This window comes from Zootermopsis nevadensis, unplaced genomic scaffold (genome assembly GCF_977971745.1).
Source record: "Zootermopsis nevadensis isolate Lab colony 2312 unplaced genomic scaffold, Znev_1.0 Znev_ptg000028l, whole genome shotgun sequence".
NCBI lineage: Eukaryota > Metazoa > Arthropoda > Insecta > Blattodea > Termopsidae > Zootermopsis > Zootermopsis nevadensis.
In genome coordinates, this window is record NW_028259160.1 from 17684713 (window position 1) to 17705663 (window position 20951).

Consider the following 20951-nt stretch of genomic DNA (forward strand, 5'->3'; position numbering starts at 1 on the left):
TACTACACAGATTGTATCTTTTTTTATGCTGCTTGTTTTCCAATTGCCTTATCATAAGTATCCTCATCATAGCTCATAGTGGGATCAATGCCGTCCAATCATACGCCAGCTTTGGTCGAAAGACCACATCTAAATTAAACGAAGCATTGGAACGTAAATCAGAAGAACCTCATAGCTGAATAAGTTAATAATGGGATAAATGGGAAGTGGATGTGGCGAACGCATGTTTTGTTAGAGTCAGCAAGGTGTGATATTCGATGACGTCAAGGTAGCGAAGTGAGCGGGAAAGGTTTTAATAGGTATATGTGCAACATCAGATAACTAACTGGTAACGTAAGGGGAAACCGAGTGTGGACGGAAAGGGATTTAATAAGGTGGTGTCATGTGCATTTTGTTGTTTATTTATTAGATAAATGTTTATATGGTAATTAAGTTCCGAATTGATACATGCGAACGGTTTAGCGAAATCGTGATGTTTTATAAGGACAAGTTGTTATCGCCAGCTCAGCTGAAACGCCTTAACGATCATAAATATAGTTGTTCAAGCATCAGCCTGGTGGACCCTCTCCTACAACCATGGTGGAATTGGTTGGTCAGCAAAACACCGCTATGGATTGCTCCAAATTTAATTACCATCTTAGGCCTAATTGTGAATATATTAACGACACTTATCCTCGTCTGGTACAGCCCTGATGCAAAAATAGAGGTATGTGTATGCCCTACCTATACTGTACATGAAATAAACACAGTAACATCATGGCTAGTGATGTGACATTCATACCACATTGAAATGTATCCATTTTTTGTCAATGTCATACACAGCCTTATGACTTCTTTTCTCCCTCACATTTTGGTTGCCTTGGGTTTTGACGCTATACTGCTGACTAAGGCTAACTGCAAAACAGGAGCTGGATTGTACATTTGTGGGATTGCATATGTGCAGATTTTCCACTTTTGGCAAATAATTGTTCACGTTTCTTCTCATATGTATGAGCATATCTGAGTTGGACAATGTTTTACTATATTTGTACTCTCTCTTTGTGGAGGAACTTAACATTTCTGATTTTAACAGGCACCAAGATGGGCATGTTTCGTCTGTGCCTTGGGTTTATTTGTGTACCAAAGTTTAGATGCAATTGATGGCAAACAGGCCAGAAGAACAGGCACATCAAATCCCCTTGGTGAATTGTTTGACCATGGTTGTGACTCAATTTCAACAGGTGAGGAACATTTGAACTCCTGTGTTAGACTAAGTACTTAATTTTGTGACTAATATAAAGATGCATATAAATTAATATCTTCCCTTTGCAGTATTTGTTGCGTTGTCAGCGTGTATAGCAGTTCAGCTGGGGTATTACCCCTCATGGATGTTTTTCCAGTGTTTTTGTGCAATGACACTTTTTTACTGCGCACATTGGCAGACTTATGTTTCAGGTTAGTACTTAGTCTTGTGTGTTGCTTACGTGACACTACTTCTTGTCTTGTAGAGACCATAAAATGGGAAATCTTACAGTTGTATCCATTTATTCCTGACAGTCCTTAATACTGTGTGCAGTATGCAGTTAGGTAATTGGCTCAATAGTGAGCTAATGTTAAAGATAAAATTTATTTATATATGCATTGTTTAAATATTATTTAATTTATCACTTTCTTTATTACAAAATGTAGAAGGATTTAACCCTTCAGTATCTGTGTCCATGTATGTTATTGACCTCAGTTTCATCACAGGATTCCATGGTCTGTACTTGGTATAGGCAAGCTGTATAGAGTTTAAATATGCTCCATCCATGGGTCAGAACACCATTTAAATGGCTACCATCATTGAAGGATTAAGAGGGATTTTTTTCTTCTTTGAAATTTAACATTGAGTGTTCATCTCTAATTTAACATGTCATAGTTTTGCCAGTTTTGTTTTCTTTCTGCATTCCCTGCATGGCATCAGTTATTTCCTCAGTAGTGGTTCAATAAACCATAGAATGCTTGACATACAAAAGACATACTCTAAAGGAAGTGGATGTGTTTCAGGCACACTGAGGTTTGGCAAAATTGATGTGACAGAAGCACAGATCACAATAATTTTCATTCATCTCATGTCAGCAATATTTGGCCCTAGTGTCTGGATGACAAAGGTAAGCAGTCAAACAGGGATTTTATGAGCACATAAACATGTCTTTGAATTCATTCTTATTGTGTAGTTATCAGCATCAGCAACCATAACCCATTGTTTCTTCCTAATCTGCTTCCTGTTTCCTATCATTGAACTTTGGGGTTTATTTTTTTGTGTGTGTATATCTTTACAGTATGGTGACTGGTTACTGATGCTTATTTTGCAAAAATGACAGACATCTGTAGCTGCATTAGTGTAGTTTATTGGTTTTAGCATTAATTCTTTGAAAAGTCTTGCTAATAATGTAGTATGGGTATATGCCAAAGAAACTCAAATACATGGTTACCATATTGTAAAATTTTTCTTATTATGTATTCTTTCCATAGTGCTCAGTGCATAATGAGAATGCATTATGGGCTGGTCATGTCTGTCCTTTCGTTTGTCCAGTTGATTCAAGTCAAGGTCTTCTGGATGGAATTTGGATTATATTTGATGTTATACCATTCTGCATAACCTCAAAATCTTACTTTTCAGTATCCTACAAGCAGTGGTAACAAAATTATGGATGAGGGAAGTCCTGACATGGTCACTGAGGTACTGCGATCTGGTAATCATAGTGTGAATTTGTTGGGTTAGATTTGTTTAATTTCGATCAGGGATGTTTAGGTTAGGCCAGATTTAAAAATTGTAAATGTTGGAAGTTTGAGTGTGGGAGTTAGGAAATTTTTAATTCTGGATTTTGAGATTTTAAGATTGTTGTTGTTCGCAAATTTTGAAAATTTCGAAGATTTGGAATTTTTAAAATTTTCAGAATTTAAAATGTAATTTTACTTTGCAGTACAGGGAAGATGTAGTACCTCAGAATGTTCGTTTGAAAAAATGTATTAGGACTTGTACTAAGGTGTGGAGTACACTTTCTTGGCCTATTTTAGTTTCACTTGTTCTGTAATTTATCTGATGCAGTTAGTCATTATAGTGTAAAGGTAAACTGGCTGTGCTGTAATGCAGATTTTTGACGGCACTGTCGGGTTTACAAGTGCACCTAAAGAGATGAATGTGATTTTGCAATATATACTTTCAGAGATAAGAATATGCACACATGTTAGTATTATCCCAAGCTGTGCAATGACTCAGATAGTGATTTTTCAGTGACAGAACCTTTTTTGATATTCTTATAAGTTGATACCATGTGGACTCACAGATAGATACCAATGATTGGAGAAACATGCTGTTGCCACCTTTATCTAAAATGTTTATATCTGTCTATGAGTCCATACACCTTTACAAGCTGGAAGAACAGTATCACTATCTTTACTGTCCTGAAAACTGCAAATCTCATAAAACCTATTTTGTTGGAATTATACTTACAAGTTTTATTAAGTCATACTTCATGGATGACCGAATATCGCTTTTTAATATTGCTGTGGCAGGCATTCTTATTTTCACATTTAGTTCTGTGCACTCTGTTTATAAACACTGCAATTTATACTTTAGTTGTTTTTTCTGAAGTGTTATGAGAGTGATAAGTTATCTCACTGTCCTGATAAAATGTTTTAAACTGCCCAAACACTTTGATAGTTGTTATCACTCGTATGTTCATATCATGCCACTTGGGTTATGTTAAAACATGCCCCTTTAAAACTGAACTGTAGCAGCCTGGTCCAAATTAATTTTTTGAAAATCCATATTATTTCATTATCATTTGGCAACTAATAAAATCCCATAATTTAATTTACCTTTATAATTATTATCATTGATTCTTTCTGTCCCATTTACTTCTGTTGCTTTATCTTCATCTTTTGGTTTTCTAGCCATCCTATGTTACAGGATAATACAGATTTACAATGCAAGCATCTTACTGCTAGCCACCAACATAAATTAACATGGTGGCTGCTTTGGTATTATGTATAGTTATTTCATTTTGAGGTCATTTCCATTAGGAAACTACGAACAATCATTTATGTTTATACATGTGACTTGTTTGTTGAGTTGAACTCGGCATTGGAGGTAGTGGAACAACCGTGTGTTGCCAAGGGGTTAAAATGTTAAGTCAATGAAAATGTTGCGTGTTGAACTTCCCTTCCGTCTTGAGTGTTACTGTTTTATACTGTATCATTTTGTATGATCTTTATGTTCTCATTTATGCTGGAAGGGATATTTGTGAGTTTAGTCATTTATCCATCAGTGTTTCCCCAAAGGTACATTGTTTTTTCAAAGCCTTCTTCAGTCTTCTTGTCCTCCCACCTTCTTTATCTGCATCTCCACGCTTTCCTTGTCCTACATATTTTTCATGTCTTCTCTCATCTTACTGCATGGTCTCAAAATATGATTAAAAATGAGTGAAATTTGTTGTGTTACGTTTTTGTAGGACATTTTCATGGTTTTATGATAACTGTTTAAGTAAAAGCTTAGTAGATGGAGTGGCAATCAGTAGTGTTGTAGCATTTTCTGTAGTTACATGGAGATTGTGGTAGAGATCGCCTTTTTGACTTGTATTTGTGTTCTGCACAGTAGTACGAGTTTTATGTTGCTTTCATCTCCACGTTCTGTATGAAAGGGCTTGATACAGGTATTTTCAGTATTTGAGACACAAACTTTTAATTTTCAACTGAGTTATCCTTTAATAATTGATATTGTTCTGTAATATGGGCCTAAGTTGTTTGCTCTGGCCCCATGACCAGGAGAAGTTTATGGGATAGGTGGTGTCTCAATATTTGTTACCATTTGTATTGTTTCAGAAGGTAAGGATTTAGATGAGAAATCATTGCCTTCTGTTTATAAACTCCCCAGTTCACCGCATCAAACAAATCCAGTTGAGAATGTGCACATCTGACTTCAGTACTGTACACCTCTATTTACAGAATCCTAGGGGACCTGAACATTTGTATTCAAGATGGTACCTTTAGGGGAATATTTTACAGAACAAACCCAATGTTTGTGTGACTTTCTTTCTTTCTTTCTGTCATGCATTTATTTATTGTCCTCCCATTATGTGTTTTCCTTATTTCTTAATTTTTCCTTTAGTACATTAAAATGTTCTGAACATGCTCACAGCATCAAGAAATGAATTTTGCTTTGCGCATTTTGTCTTCATTGAGCTCATGATGGTGTTAAGTGGGCCACAAAAGATTCATTGTGCTCTATGATTTGAAGCTTTTGCTGTGAATAAACTCAGTTAAATCTTATCGGGCGATTAGCCACGCCAGTTGGTTACATGAAGTGACCAACGCTTCAGGAACCATCTCCGACCCCATCATCAGGGTTCTGATGTTCACGTCAGAACCCCTACGGAGATGGTTCCTGAAGCGTCGGTTGCTTCGTGTAACCAATTGACACTGCATATTGCCGGAGATTTTATCAGGTTCATTGTGCTGCGCAGTATGTCCCTGGTGCTGACCCACATGACAGATATGTATTGTTATATTGTGTTCTAGTTATGCAGAATGACACAGTAGAATTGGTACTACATTCATTCAGTATAATGAACTGATGGTTAAGTTCCCATTTGATATGTTTAAGTTATAGACAAGAGCATCATATAACATTTTTCTTCCAAGCCTTCCTTGTTTCCTGCTGTCTTATATTTGACTGTTTTGTCGTAGATGTTCTTTCATGGCCAATATTAAACAGATTTGCGCTTTCTTAACATTTTGGAGATGCTCATTTTGAAGGTAGAGCAGGTGTTGGACAGTGCTTTCAGTTTTTCTCAGTTCTTCCATGCAGTTTATTACCCCAAAATACATTTTAATCTTAAAAATAGAACCTACTGCCTCTCTTTCCTTTTAGAAGTAACAAGAACCAGCAGATACTGTGCAAGACGTGCCCATGGCACATCAGTTTAGAAGGTCATAGGGAAAGTTACAGTGGTTTATTAATGACCAAACCATGATATAATGTATTTGTTTTCCATATTTATTAAAAATATTAATTTATCAGAATTTTCATACTTTTAGAAAATTATGCAAAATTGGAAGACTGTTTATCACCATGTGGTGCTAGTATTATTCACACCTCACACACAACACAAAAATTGGGTTGTGAAGAAGGATCTGTGTTTTGATGAATCATAAATGGAATGCTGAAGGGACTGAGCTGCTTTTGCTTTGTAGTTATGATGCAAGTTTGTGCACTGCAACTTGCATGGTTTTGCTCTTAAATAACTATCAATCATTTATTACTCTGCCTGCAGCTTACTGTTTTCAATATTAAGCTGCTTCAATTTTGTTTTGTATTTGTCATTTGTTTGTTCTGATTGCAGATTCCGTTTTTAGAGTATATTGAATTGCGGTATTTGGTAGGGCTGTTCACAATTGTGATGGCGGTGATTGTCATATACCGCAACTTTGTAATCGTGTTTACTGGTGGGATAGGAAAAAACGGCTCCACGTGTGCTGTAAGTTGTTTGAACAAGCTTGCCAACTAAACTTGGTGAAGGGTCACATCTAACACTTCAGAGCAGTGTTAGCTTTCAAAGAAGACTGTTCTGATTTTATGTTGTGCTCAGATGTGTGTCGGAATGGTTGTGGTGTGGCTAGCAGCTGATGTGTATGTTACCTGGCTTCATTCGACCCTTCCTTGCGTCATCTATTTGATTCTTTTGTGGCAAGAATTTACACTGCACTTCAAAATACCACTTGCTTAAAATTTAACAGTTAACATTAGCGCACACACAAAAAAAGTGTGTGCTGATGGCTACGTTACAAGAAGAAGATGGCTGTCTTCTGGGTTGTAGTGCCATGTAGTAGTCTCATGTCTTGTTCTTAAGATGAAAGGTTCCATACATCTTTTCTTCTTTATCCAAAATTGTTCTAGACAATTTTGTATTGAGAACCATTTCCCTTCATCCACTCTGTTCTTAAATCCACTGTTATGTAAGTAATTTATTACAAATTCATAACATTTTAAGTTCTTGCAGTGAGTGGCTATAATGAAGTCTTTGGTGGTGATCAGCCACTTCGGTCGGACGTAAGACTCTGACATTTCATACACTCTCTGAGGGACTAACTTGATGAGTAACAAATTTCTCCAGGGTAAACAACATTAAACTGGGTCTTGTGTGAGATGGGTGACCATTTATCTTGGACCACTGCTTTCCTCTTGGTTAGATCTGGACCAATTATTGCTAGTCTCCATCAGATTAATGCATATTTGTGTCAGGATTTCAGTCCCTTTTTGTGGAGATAAGACAATTTTTAAACCTGGAATACTGGCCACTTTCCCACATGTGGCTTACTCCTTGCCCAGATGATGAAGGCTGTAAGCATCTTTGAAATGTCTGTCACTATCTACCAGACTACACAGCACAACGTCCCAGAAGATGGCCATCTTGACATACGAGTATCAGAGTTTTATTCCATAGTGTTATAGCTGATTGCCAAAAGATAGTTCTTTTCTTTATAACGGCGGTTCAGGACATAAGAATGTTTGGTTTTGTGTGCAGTGTGTCTGTTCTTTGTCCACTCTGTACACTTTTAGAACTCCTATGCTTTTTACTAAGTACTTGTTATGTACCTTCTTTCTCTCCACTGTATGCGTTTTAAACCCTCTTGTTTGTAACTAAACATATGTTCCACATCTCTTAGTTATATCCTGGGTTTTGACATCCATATTCTGGATATGGTGTGTCCTTCTGCCCAACCTTTTCCCTTTGTGACTGAAACCTCATGTGAGGAATGACTTTTGTGATGCCATTAATGACTTTGTATATGTGGGTTACTCTTTATGCTGCGACTATCAGCTGCCATGGTTGGACGTGGAACTAAAGCTAGTTCCAATATATGTAGCCGTTCTGGTGGCAGCCCTGCTTGCCCAGTCCAAAGTTGCCATCATTATAACTGGTGGCATTGGGAAGAATGGGTCGACTGTTGCTGTAAGTGACTTCATGGCTTGTGTCCATATTTTCTTTGTAATATCTGATCCAGTGATGTGCTTTTGTGGTTTTTAATGGACATGTTCCAGATACCAAGTAAGTTTTATTATATTTAAAAACTGAGTATTAGACATTTAGAAAGATTCTTCTACGTTTGTCACTTGGTTCATTTACTGATGCTGACGGTATTCGGTGTCACACCGACAGTAATATTGTATGAATATTTCTACCTTAATGAGGACTCATTATTAATGAACTGGAGGGACAATGACATTGCATGGGAAACATTACAGGTTGCTCCTTGACCTTTGTTGTAGGATTTTCGTAATATTTACATAGTGAAGCGTGCATGTAATGATGTGTCAGGGGAACTGAACTCATTTATATTTAACACAGCTACTTATTAGAATAACTTCCTTTCTTGATGCTGCTAATAAAGTTTCATTTCTGTTCTGCATATGCACAGTGAGCACAGTGCAAAACAAATTGTTATAAGCAGAGTATAAATAGCTCCATTGGGCAGAGTCCTCCCTGAGAAGCAAAACGTTGTTTTCTAGTCAATTTTTCCATCTTTTATGGAACACAGAGGTTCATCACTGTGTTCTCCAGAGCCCACCAATGGTATCACCCCTGAGATGATTGCAGTCAACACTCCATATCCTTAAGATTCATTTTAATATTATCCTCCCATCAGTATATAGGTATGCATTACTCCCAATCATTCTACCTACCCCCATCCATCTTGTCCTCCTTGGTTTTATTACTGTAACAATATTTTGATTTGTTACATTTATTCCCATTATAGTGTAGTAGTGTTTATTAATTCTTGTTCATTCTTTATTTCCATTTTAAACCATTTATGTTAGAGACAATGTTAGTTAGTCAGAGAAATATGCTGTTTAATTCAGGATCCCAAAGGATCTATATAGCAAGTCTGCACAAGTATTTTTTAACACAAGGTCAAGGGGCAGCTTGAGAGGTTCTGGATTTTCGGAACCAAGCGTGAACAGAGTTGCATAGAAATGGCACTGCTTGATGTGAGTATTTGTTTCAATATGATTGTGGCTTGTTAGGAATGGAACCATACACATTCAGTATGTGTTTTAAATATGTATGTTTTGCCTGTAAATATTAAATTTTTGGAAATTTTGTTGTGAATGTTTAATATTGAATTATGTATTGCTTAGTTATGTGTTTGGCAATGTTTTTCATTCTGAAGGAAGGCAGTTAAAGGAAAACATGTCATGTAGTTCACACATATTTATTGGGGAACACGGAAGAATACCTAGTGAAATGCAATTTCTAAACAGCTGAAAGTGGTATTTGAAGTGACATTTATGTTGTTGTGAAGTCATTCTCAGCTGGTGGTGCCATCTCTGGTAATTTTGTGGTGAGGAGCGCCTGTTGCATGTGTCATGCATGCCATTCAGCTGCTGGTAGGCAAACTAATCAAACTGCATGTTGTGGAGTTGATTTAATATTGAGTATTCAATTTTATATGATGTGAATGTCTGCTTTTCATTTGTTCATGAAGACAGAGAGAGAGAGCCAATTTTGTACCCCCAGAAAATATGTGGTAGAGATATTTGTGGTGTGTGACAAATTTTCTGTTATCTATTCTGTATACAATTCAAATATTGCTAAATTTCAGGATGGGCAAAGAGTCTGTGAGTAAATTCAGCCCAGCCAATAGCTATGTTAATTCAACCTCATTTATCACACTGAGGACCTGTATCACTGTTTTTATAGAGGCCTGGGAAAAACACAGATGGAAATTGTTTCAGAACAGAGTGCTTATTTAGACCTAAGAATAATTAAATAACAGGAGGGTGGAGAAAACTACTTAATGAGGTTCTTCCAATTTTTGTATCTTCGCCAAATATCATTAGGATCAGATTAATGGGGTATGCACCATACATGGGGTAGATGAGAAATATGTACAAAATTTTAGTCTGTATGTGTGAAGGAAATAGACTGTTTAGAAGACCTACATATAGATGGGAGGATAACATAAAATGAATCTTAAGGAACAGGCCCAGAGAATGTGTGCTGAATACAGAAAGAAATGCTTCTTACCAAAGTGGAAACCACAACAAAGTTAAATGTTTATGTCATGTTTGATGAGACAGTCCTGAAATTTGTTGTATTGTTACGTAGGGCACAAGCGTTCTGTCCCCCGTGATTCCGTTCAGCCTTGTCATTGTCCCAGCTTTCATCATCTACAGGAAAAGCGTGGAACATGTATATGAGAATCATCCTGCTCTCTACATACTAGCATTTGGTATGGCAGCTGCTAAGGTTACCAACAGACTTGTGGTAAGTTGATGTGTGATTATCAGTGACTACATGCAAGCCTCATAACTTATTTTAAAATTAAGTGCATGTACGAGGCGCGTCCCAAAAGTAAGTTTCCCACTCGTCCCACAGCTAGCAAACCTTATATTGAGCGAAGCGACTGTGCGTACGTGATAGAGCAATGACGTAGCATGGCGCATGCACTAACGGTACTTCCCGCGTTCTCACAGTAGCATCGTTGCAGCTGTTGAAGATGGAGGTTCTTATTCCAGCTCCCGCCGACTGTGAAGTGCGGTCAGTGATAACGCTAGGCCGCACACGGCTCGACGGACAGCAAGTCTCCTGCAGGAGTTCGGCTGGGAGGTGTTTAATCATTCACCCTACAGCCCGGACCTCGCTCCCAGTGATTTCCATCTTTTCCTACACCTCAAGAAATTCCTGTCCAGTCAGCGTCAGCGTTTTGAGAATGACAGAGAGGCGGAGATGGTTGTCACACAGTGGTTCCAATCCCAGGCGGCAGACTTCTACGACACAGGTATTCAAAAGTTGGTCCCACGGTATGACCAATGTCTCAATTCCGGTGGCGAATATGTTGAAAAATAGCTGGACACTTGCTGTATCTGTTGCAATAAATATTTCCATGAAATTGTGTTTTGTTTCTGTAAACGGCCCCAGGGAAACTTACTTTAAGGACAAGCCTCGTAGTATGAACGGGAGGATAACAGTACATTAAACTCAGGTACACAGGTGAATTGGTTACTGGTTAAGAAGCATTGTGATTATTATTAATTGCTGTTTTGGCAGAGTGATGAGATGTTGTCAGTATAAATCTTGTGCTTCTAAAACATAATGGAGTTCCTTGTATGACTCATCTGATTTGTCAGTGTTTATCTTGTGGGTTGTAATGCTGCGTGGATTTGTAAGTAGGTACCAGTGTACCCATGGCTGCAGGATGATCATGAATAAATCAAGAAGATATAACCCATACATCAGTTTTTCTTGCATTTATGACTCTCTTATGTCCATGATTCATTGACTGAGTCATTGTACCCCACTGCAGGTGGCGCACATGACGAAAAACGAGCTGGAGTACCTGGACTCGGCTCTGATCGGCCCAGCCATGCTGTTCCTTAACCAGTACTTCAATTTCTTCATCCAAGAGTACATTGTCCTGTGGCTGTGTTTGGTGAGTGACTTGTGGCTCCCATAATCAACTTATGCCATGCAACTAGTCTCAAGACTCATAAATCCATTTTTTTATAGGTGTGGGTGAGCCTGGATCTACTTCGTTATTCGTCACAGGTGTGCCTCGAGATATGCGATCACCTCAAGATTCAGCTTTTCCGAATACCCGCGGGCAAGGCATTGTCTGCCAGTGTGTTCACATCTTCCAGCACAACCACAGCAGGGGAAAAAAATGGTATGGGGAGCCAGCACCATGGTGGCAGGATGGGTGGGAGAGGAGGGCGAGGGGCCCGGAAGCAGCACCACTAGCAGAATGGTAGCAGTGGAACTGTTTAGTTTAGTTTTTATGACACACTGCTCCATTTTACTTTGGTTTCTAACTATAAGGCCCCTAACTGCATGCAGCCTTGGATCACACGTGCAGGTGCATACTTTGTGATCGCAGAGCTTGCCTCTTCATCTTCGAAGACTTACTCAGCAGGATGTTTCAAAATTTGAAAATATTGCAAATTGATATTGAACTGATTTTTTTTTTTTTTTTTGGGGGGGGGGGGGTATGTGGCCATGACATTTGCATGGAAATTGCAGTTGATTTTTATTTGAGGTGTTTGAAATTCTGATCAAGGGTGTACATTATTACTTTGTTGTTGTTGTGACCAGTTGGTACCGACTTAATAGTGGTAATGAACTGAGTTATGAAATTTGAGTGAAGGGTTTATATTACTGCTTCATTGTCGTGGGGACTGCAGTTGGTACTGACTCAGTAGTGGCTATTGACATGTTCATGACATGCAGAGGTGAGCAACCAGAAAGTTGAATCAGTTTCTCTGCCACATTGACCCTTATTTATACTTGGTAGTTGTAGATATTTTGACAGCTGACTTCATTACGTTAAGAGACAGAGCTGTGCACATCTTCCTGTAATATAGAGCTTAGCTTTGCTTAGGTTAGGTTAGGTTCGGTTCTGTTCTGTTCTGTTCTAGTGGTATATTGTGTAGTTAGGTCAGTCTGACTCTAAACCACAGATTTCATAATGTATGCTTTATCTCCATGTCAGGCGTTTTTGTAGTAATAACCGTCAGATACCGAAGTGAACTTTGTGTACATGGATTGTAGGTTATTTAATATTGCTCTACTCATATTAAAGGTTATATAGTGTCTTTCTGTGGCAGGATGATAACATTCAATGAAATTGAAATGATTGGAAAAAACAATTATAATCTGTGAGATTTTAGGTTACTACAGTGGGAAAGATGTTGTTGGTCTGGGCTTTGGCTCTGTGTGAATTCATAGGTAGATACCAGCATTTCACAGAAAGATACTATCTCCATCCTCAGGGCTTCACAACCCAGAACAACAACACTGACTGGTCATACATAGTCTGTTTCATTTGCCGAAAGGGACTGATGAATATTAAAACCTGTTGATGCAGTTTGTTTCAGCTGAGATTCAAGCCGCCTATCTCCCCAATACAATTAAGAAGTGGAATTGGTTGACTTCACTTGATTGGTTTCATAGTTCTGTATATATATTACAAAACTTTACTTCCCTCGCCCCCAAGTCACAATTTTGTCGAGTTCCATAAATATTTAACAACTTACTGAAGTATTTCATTTCAGCACACAAGTCAACTTTCTGCCTATAAACTTGATAGGAATAACAACAAAATAAATTATAGTAATTGTTTTGTACATGTATAGTGTAAAATTTATATTCAGGGATTCTTAATTCTTCATCGCTCAATGTGTGGAGAATGCAGCTTGGTGGAATCTCTTGTAACCACCGTCCCTTGCAAACACTTCATTCATGGTTTCTTATCATTCTCCTTACCCCACCTGTCACATATAAATGTTGCAGAGGGGCACAGTACCTGACGTTCTGTCGTATTTCACAAACAAGCACATTGTCTTCACTCATGTCTGTGTTTGTGTTAAGACTTCAGCAATCAAGTTACCACAATTCTGTCAAAATATAAGTCTTTGGTTTTGAAGTGCAGTACGTTCATTGCACCAATGCTAATGAAGTAGGCCGATGTAGTTGAAGCAGTCACAGAACTCTCCTAAGTGTGACGCTCTTACACTAAATAAAAGAATCATTTAATATATAACTCTGGCAACTTGCGGGTTGTGAGCCAGGCTTGATGTTCCACACAGTTTTGTTTTATCTGATCCGGTGTTAATGTTCACAGTTCAACTGTGAATCCAGACACTTAAAGAGTTGATGTCTTCTGCCAAGCTTTTCAGTACTAGATTTAGAGATAAATATATAAAGTATCTGTTCTTAACCCAGAACATTTTTATTTAATATGAATTCCAACATTTTACGTTGTGGGAAGTGTTAGATCCATGTGATGTTTAGGAAAGTGAAATTAGTGTAAAGAGGACTACAGTTGTGAAAAGGGGGGGCATTATGGAAGAAAATTAATGTCAAAATATTGATGAAAGTGTTTAGTTATAACTGATAGCTTTTAAGTTCAGGATAACTGTTGAGTCAGACTTCATGTTTATTGTTTCTTGAAGGGGATCTGAGAATTGTCATTAACTGAATCAGAATTAGAAATAAATGACCCACAAGTGAATTTTCTTGTTATGTCATTGGACGTGATTATTTTGAATGTTTGTTTCTGTTCAGCCATATAAATTTGTGTATGTGTTTTCTGGCATAAATTGTCGGTTTCAGATTTAATTGCTGTATTATCTTTTCATTTCCATCTTGCATTGTATGTTTGTGAAAGACCGAATGTTACATTTCGCTCACTGACTGTAGCAAAGTAAAGCAGTGAATATGGTCCATTAGAAAAGAACAGAATAATGCACTTTGTTTTTATTTTTATGCACATTTCTTATTATTTGTTGGCAGACTTCATTGACAGTGTCAGTTGACTGCACTGTCAAATAATTGTTACATTTATTCAGAAGTGAAGACATTTATAAAAAGCAAACTGACCATTGAAGATAAAATCTTGTGATTCAGTGACAGGTCATCTGACCAGTAGTATCTCATGGTACGAGACTCATTTTCCAGCATTTCAGTACCCATTTCTGATTCTACCTAAGCATTCACTCTTAAGCGGTGTTATGGTTGTGAAATGCTGTCCCTGAAATTGGCAAACTTACCTGCATTTCTATAATTTTGTTGTGAACTGATTTGCCATCATTTTACCTTGTTGTGTGAGAAGAGTTTACGTATGGTACAAATAAATTAATGTGTACCTTGCCTAGTCTGTAAGGAAAGTACTGAAATAATGTGATTGTTTTTACATAGCCTAGTGTAAAATTTACAAATAAATGAAAATATTAAATGAACATGGTATCTCAGTACACGCCAGTGCTTGAAATTAGATGATTGGTTGTTGTTCAGTATCACCAAGCTCTTATGTGTGAAAGCCTGTATTAAGTTGGTTTACAGCTGTTTAGTCCAATATTGTGTTTTACCAACACAACTCAGTTTGCTGTTATGTCTATTTATGATGACTGCCTTTGGGTTGTAGCACTGTGTAGTCTGGTAGAAGTTTGCTAACAGTTCAGAGTCGTCGCCTTGATGATGGAGGTACCTCTGAAATGTTGGTAAACTTCTACCAGACTACATGGTGCTACAACCCAGAAGGCAGCAATCTTTATTTTCACATGCATGAAAACCACAAATCCTCCTTAATCTTGCATTAGTTTTATGTTTTATTTGAATCCTCTATTCTTGTTGATGGTTTCTTAGGTGTTGGTGGAGTCTTTTGGTGCTTAACCTTATTAAAAATGTTGTGAAATGTAGGTACTTGTTTAATTTCACCTGCCTGTTTCATTAATAAAGAATTAAATTGTTGAATTTCCAACATTTACTGCAAGTTGCTTAAGAACACGCTTACATGAAACTATCTTGCAAATCACATATTAGAAAAATGAGATAATAAACATAAATGTTTATATATATGAATTGGTTTCAAGAAAGAAATCAAAATGTTTAAATATTTTATATAATGTCCCTTTAAATGAGTGTAATTTGTTTTATGTCTGTCACACACTTAACAAAATTGAAATTTGGTAAAGCAGTAGTGGATTATTTTGAAGGGGGAATAAATGTTGACATAAGATGTCCAAAGATACTTCACCCATTTACAAATTGTTTCTGCTGTCTGCCAATGTGGTCTGTAAGGAAGAGTAATGTACTCTTCATTTTCTTTACATATTACAGACTTCAAAGTGTGACTCACGACAAGCGGATGCAAAGTATGCAGACAAAATTTATTCTGCTTGTCAGGTCACTCATGTGTCAGTTTTTGTGACTGTGTATGCAAAATTCAGCAGCTTTTTTTCTTCCGTCATTCTGATAACTTAGGTCAACTTTTATAAATTGGATGTAAAACTAAACAGAACAGGTGGAGTAATTGCAACTGTATGCAGCTTCTTGAACACTTAACCACGTACATCTGCTTTTGGAACTATACATTGGGTGGCTGGCTTTGTTGAAATTAAAATTAAAATAAGTATTTATATAACTGTTCTTTAGGATTTGCTTAAATGGACATGGTGGAAAAGAAAACATCAAGAAATTTGTCCTCCAAGAGATATGAGCCCAGGTCCACAAACTGAAAGATATTTGCTGTACCCATAAGAACAGCGATGGATATTTAGGCTGTGAACATCACAGACTTTTATTCAGTTTCGTGGTACAGTGTTTGTATCAATAAATGGTTCATTGTGTTGTTCACACCATGAACTGTGATAGTACATTAGAATAGCCTGTCATTACTTTCTCCCCAATACTTTGCAGTGTACCATTTATAAATTTCCTCATCATTTATTTGATGCTAACAATCACTGTGGTTTGATACAGCATTGTAAAACAATCTGAAAAAGAAACAAATTTGAAATAGGATACAACCCCCCCCCCCTTTCCAAATATATCCTGATGCTTTAAACTTAAGTATACAGTATTAATGTCTTATATAATTTGACACTACCTTACATCTAAAGTGCTTTGCTTAATGGTGTACAAATGAAGCAGTCATTAAATATTCCACAGTCATCCCTTTCCATTTCACCGTACATAATCGTCTTACCACATTCAGCACGAAGTAGTTTCTGCACTTGGCACACTATTGTTAAGTATATACACACTAACCAAAACATGATTCCTCATAAAGTAAATTTAAGCACAAAATTTGCCAAAAAGATATTTTATGCTGTGTTCAACAAGATGGCCAAATGAATGAGAGATGTGACATGTTTATTTTCTGGCTTTTCTTGTGTGACTCGCACTGCTTCCTGTCTTGCTTCATGTGAACTTCATTGCTGCCTCTGCAGAACCAAGAGTCAAATCTCAGCAATTTCGAGACATCATCTACCTGGCCAGCACCATGATAATGTACAACATTCTTTGCTTCCTTACAATGTAAAAGTTGTCATGACTTAAGTTTTTTGTATGCAATTTAAAACATATTCTCTATCTGCATTAACACTGATCCAGGAACTCACTGAAAGATTGTCAAATGATTTGACAGAAATTGTTTAAATAATGCACAAAATATTAGCCAAGTCATTATAAAATCAATATTAGGAGAAATTTGACTTCAAAAGCTGCCTGTTTCTTTGGTGGGAAGTGGCCCAGTATTCTGACAGAATTTGGTTCATCAGAAATGATTCCAGTTACTTTTCAAGAGTTTACCCAACAGTGTGTGAAATTGGTTCTATAATACACCAAAAATTTAATCTGCTTTTTGCCAGGATCAGACCTGGCACTTGTTCATAAATTTAGCAAGCACTGAAACTTAGATTGTGGTGTTGTGGATTGGTTTGCTGTCTGATTGTTTGGTTCTATATCAACATTTTAGATCAACCTTGAAGATGGAGGCAGGCTGTTTGTGTAAAGCGGTGTACAACCAGAAGACTGCTGTGCGATAGTCTAGAAGATTGCAGTGCAAATGCGTACCACTATTGAAACCTAAAATCCAAGACCAAAAATTGTTCCGTTTTGTCAGGAATAGTCTCGTTCAGTTATCAGCTAGGAAAACTGTCCATTTCCCCCAAATTTATTGAACTTTTTTAAGAGGTTGGCCAAACTTTTAACTGCTGTTGTTGGCACATTATCCCAATTCTTTGATTTTAATTTCATTCCAAGAAAGAGGTAGATCAGAAATTGACAACCTGTTGTGCAGGTAGGTTCAACTCTTACACAGAAATTTGTGCGTGTTGTGTTGTACCAGGTTGTTGATCGTCTGTGTCAGCATGATGCCATATGGATCAGTCGCGTGTATTGAAGCATGATTGCTACCTTGTGTCCCTGTTTAAAGTACTGGTGTAATATGTTGCAGTATAACTAACCTGCTTGCATGTCATTGGTTTGGTTGTTTTCACGCAGTGTTCCTTTCTGTCTTTTGCATCAGGACTTACCTGTTTGGCATTTACAGTAGGCAAAATGGTGCCTGATGTATGCTGTTCTGATTCTGTCTTTCCATCTCTTCTATCATTCTTGTCCTTGTCACCAAGAATGGTTTTCCTGAAACCTGTCACATGCATGCTGGGACAGTAAATTGGAACAAACCTAGGTGCTCTCACATACTTCTACCATCAGTGGTCATACTTAAGCAGTCATAACTGGATGTCTTGATAGTTTTCTTCAGGAAAATGTTGAGATAAATAGGATTTGAGGTTTCCATAGCAGTGAGTTCGAAGATGACTCTCTTCTGGGTCGTTGCGCCCTATAGTCTGGTAGATGTGTACCAACATTTCAGAGGTCCTTGCTGCCTCCATTATCGCTTTTCTAACAGACTACATGGCGCAACAACCCAGACGATAACCATCAAATATGAAGATACTTCTCATGACCACTTTGTTCATCCAGATTTTACACCCTTCAATTGACTACAGTTTTAATATAAATGATGCAAAATTGTTAAGTTGCATGTAACAGAGAACCTACTATATCAAGATTCATATCCCACAAAGTCTGAAAATTAAGAAAACCCTCATAAATAGCTGAGTTCTTGTAAATAAAGTAATGCATGTGTATGTGTGTGTGTGTGTGTTTTAATTAGGTATTCCTGAAAATTTGCATAAGGCATGCTTTCCAAGTTTATTTCTGAACTCATAATGTGTATGCAGTCTCAGTGTTTTGTAAGCAAAAGTATTCATAAGTTGGTGATGTAATGTTATCACATACTTGAACGCATTTGTACACTACAGTACTGTCTGACATGAAGTAGAAATTTTATTCATATATTTTATGGTAGAATTGCAATTTCTTGTAAACTAATGTATAAAGTGAAGATTTTGCGGCGACTGAGCAGATACACTGGTGGTGTTCAGAAATCTCTATGTTTCAGGAGCATTGTGGGCATTCTTTGATTCACAAAGAAGAGAAATGTACCAGTCTGTTTGGTTTCAGGAAATGTACGTGTTTGTTACAGCTTCCCTGCTACTGACTTCAGTTCCGAGGATATCCAGTAGAGAACACCCCGTGCTGTACACATCGCAGCAGCAGCACCTGCTGATCTCGAGTGATGATGAGAACCAAGTCCCACTGCTTGATGCAGAACATTCCTAAAGTTTACATCATACATAGTTTCATTCTGAATTTTTATACACACTTCATATGTAACACTTGTATTAAAGTTGTATGTTACAAGCACAGGTGCAAATATTTAAGAAGCTTCTAACTTACAATGGAATGATGAAAGTAAAGTCATCTCTGTTTGCAACTGTTGCATTGGTAACTTGGCTTATTAGCAGATAACAGGCTCAATGAATAATTCATGTAACAGAAACTGTATCATGTACATAGTTTCACATATTTTCTTACAGTTTTTTTGTTTCCTTTTTGTGTTTCAAAAACCTACACAAAATTAATTCAGAGATTACAAAAGTGACAGTTTTCCAACAGCTAAACCGTTTCAATTTTTATCTGGTCATATTAGTAGCCAGCATAACCCAGCTAGATGGATGCATCACAACTGTCATTATATTTTGTTAAGAAGGGTAGGCATAATTTACCTCTGCTTGCTTCCTCATGGATTAACCCTTCTCTATTCAAAATATAATGCTTATTGGGGTCTTGTGATGTCCACTGTGGCTCAGTAAATGTGCTCCCAAGTGACATTGTTCAAGTTCTACATTTGTATCAAATTTTAGACACATTAACCTCTTCGGCGGTAACATGAAATGTCTTGTTCGCTAAGGCCACGACATATAATTTCTTTCATTGGCATAAATGTTGCCATACAATTGAAAATGGGATGTGAGATTTGCAGCTAAGTGATGACCACTACTTTGTATTGTGAAAATGGCAGTTATTTACTGTAGGCCAGTTCCTTGCATGTAGAAACATAAAATACATTAATTGCAAACAAAGACTTCTTTACCTTCCACACTGCTGTTTCAAAAGGACATTTCTCATTCCTTCTCTGCACAAGTAAACATTGTGTGATATGTTATTTGTGGAATACAGCAGTGAATCATGTAATCAGTAGAGTGTAGTTTGTACTATTTGTAGTTCTATATCTTGACATTGAATATTTATTAAGTATTGATTACATACAACATGTAACACCAGATGTGACTTCTTAAGAGAGAATGTTCATATATACCTTGGTGTGATTTCAGTCTGTATCACAAAGGGAGATATATTTATATATATTTTTATACTTGTAATTCAGGTATATTTACATTCTTTTTTTCTACTGTAACAATCATTCCTCTGACCTGTTAGTCATCAATTGTGTACATTGCACAAAAATGTTTCTTTAGAGAGTAAAATTGTGAGAAATTATTTTTAAAAATTCAGTAAAGAGTTATATAAATAGGAACAGTTTTATTCTGAAACTGCCACATGTTTGTAGAACACATTATTCTGATATGTGATGTGACATGGAGCTGAGAATAATTATCACTGCATCCTACAGGGAATAAAAAAATAATGTGTCACAAAATGAACAATAAGTTTATGTAAAAGCAATCAAAAACCTTGAAAAATACAAGAATTCAATTGGAATGGTATTTTCTTCAGTTATTCAGAGGGTCAGTGATCAGTAGTGCTGAAGCTGTGAGATTGTAAGTTCTTGTGGTGGTGAAGGTGTCTGTTGGTTTTCTAAGAACCCAGAAGATTAACATGACAATTTAGTATGATAATTATGTTGTTTGTGAGGGACATAGTATAACGTGGAAGGATGCCAAGGATTTATAAATTACTGAGCCACACAACTTATGCAAACAATACAAGAACGTGGCTTTTGCAGTAATTTATCCCAGCCCGGATTTCTTTCCAAGTTGGCTGAATATAACATTCTAAGGATTACCAGCCTTACAGAACTTAGTGTTGACTCCTCCTCCACCAGATTTGATGCCCATTATTTTGAAGAAACATTTATCTCTCTTTTTTAATATAAAGAACACATATACTATTTACAGGTCAGACAGACCCCCCTCTGTATATCCATATTTGACTTGTAGACTGCAGTCTGACTGCCCTTGTTTAGGTTCATTTAAAACCAGTAGGTGTACAATAGCT

The 20951-nt window shown here is 37.0% G+C and overlaps 1 protein-coding gene across 5 annotated transcripts; it reads left to right on the plus strand.

The window, feature by feature from the left end:
• The first annotated feature begins 42 nt into the window (after positions 1-42).
• On the plus strand, positions 43-20435 carry bbc (choline/ethanolaminephosphotransferase 1 bbc). Of its 5 annotated transcripts, none has more exons than XM_022057374.2 (10): positions 43-706; positions 1073-1220; positions 1312-1434; positions 2026-2129; positions 6366-6500; positions 7845-7976; positions 10134-10292; positions 11332-11457; positions 11535-11691; positions 18856-20435. In XM_022057374.2, the coding sequence occupies exons 1-10, from the start codon at positions 422-424 to the stop codon at positions 18990-18992; spliced, it is 1506 nt and encodes a 501-aa protein (XP_021913066.1). In that variant the 5' UTR covers positions 43-421; the 3' UTR covers positions 18993-20435. The 5 variants fall into 5 exon arrangements, with proteins under 5 accessions (XP_021913066.1, XP_021913067.1, XP_021913068.1 ...); XM_022057375.2 differs by having other exon boundaries at positions 11535-11772; positions 18856-19074; XM_022057376.2 differs by lacking the exon at positions 7845-7976.
• The last annotated feature ends 516 nt before the right edge of the window (positions 20436-20951 follow it).

Excerpts from the sequence above, each read along its gene's own strand:
- bbc (XM_022057374.2), top strand. The coding sequence starts at position 422 with ATGGTAATTAAGTTCCGAATTGATACATGCGAACGGTTTAGCGAAATC. Across the intron at positions 707-1,072 it reads GCCCTGATGCAAAAATAGAG|GCACCAAGATGGGCATGTTT; the intron begins GTATGTGTATGC and ends TGATTTTAACAG. Across the intron at positions 1,435-2,025 it reads TTGGCAGACTTATGTTTCAG|GCACACTGAGGTTTGGCAAA; the intron begins GTTAGTACTTAG and ends GATGTGTTTCAG.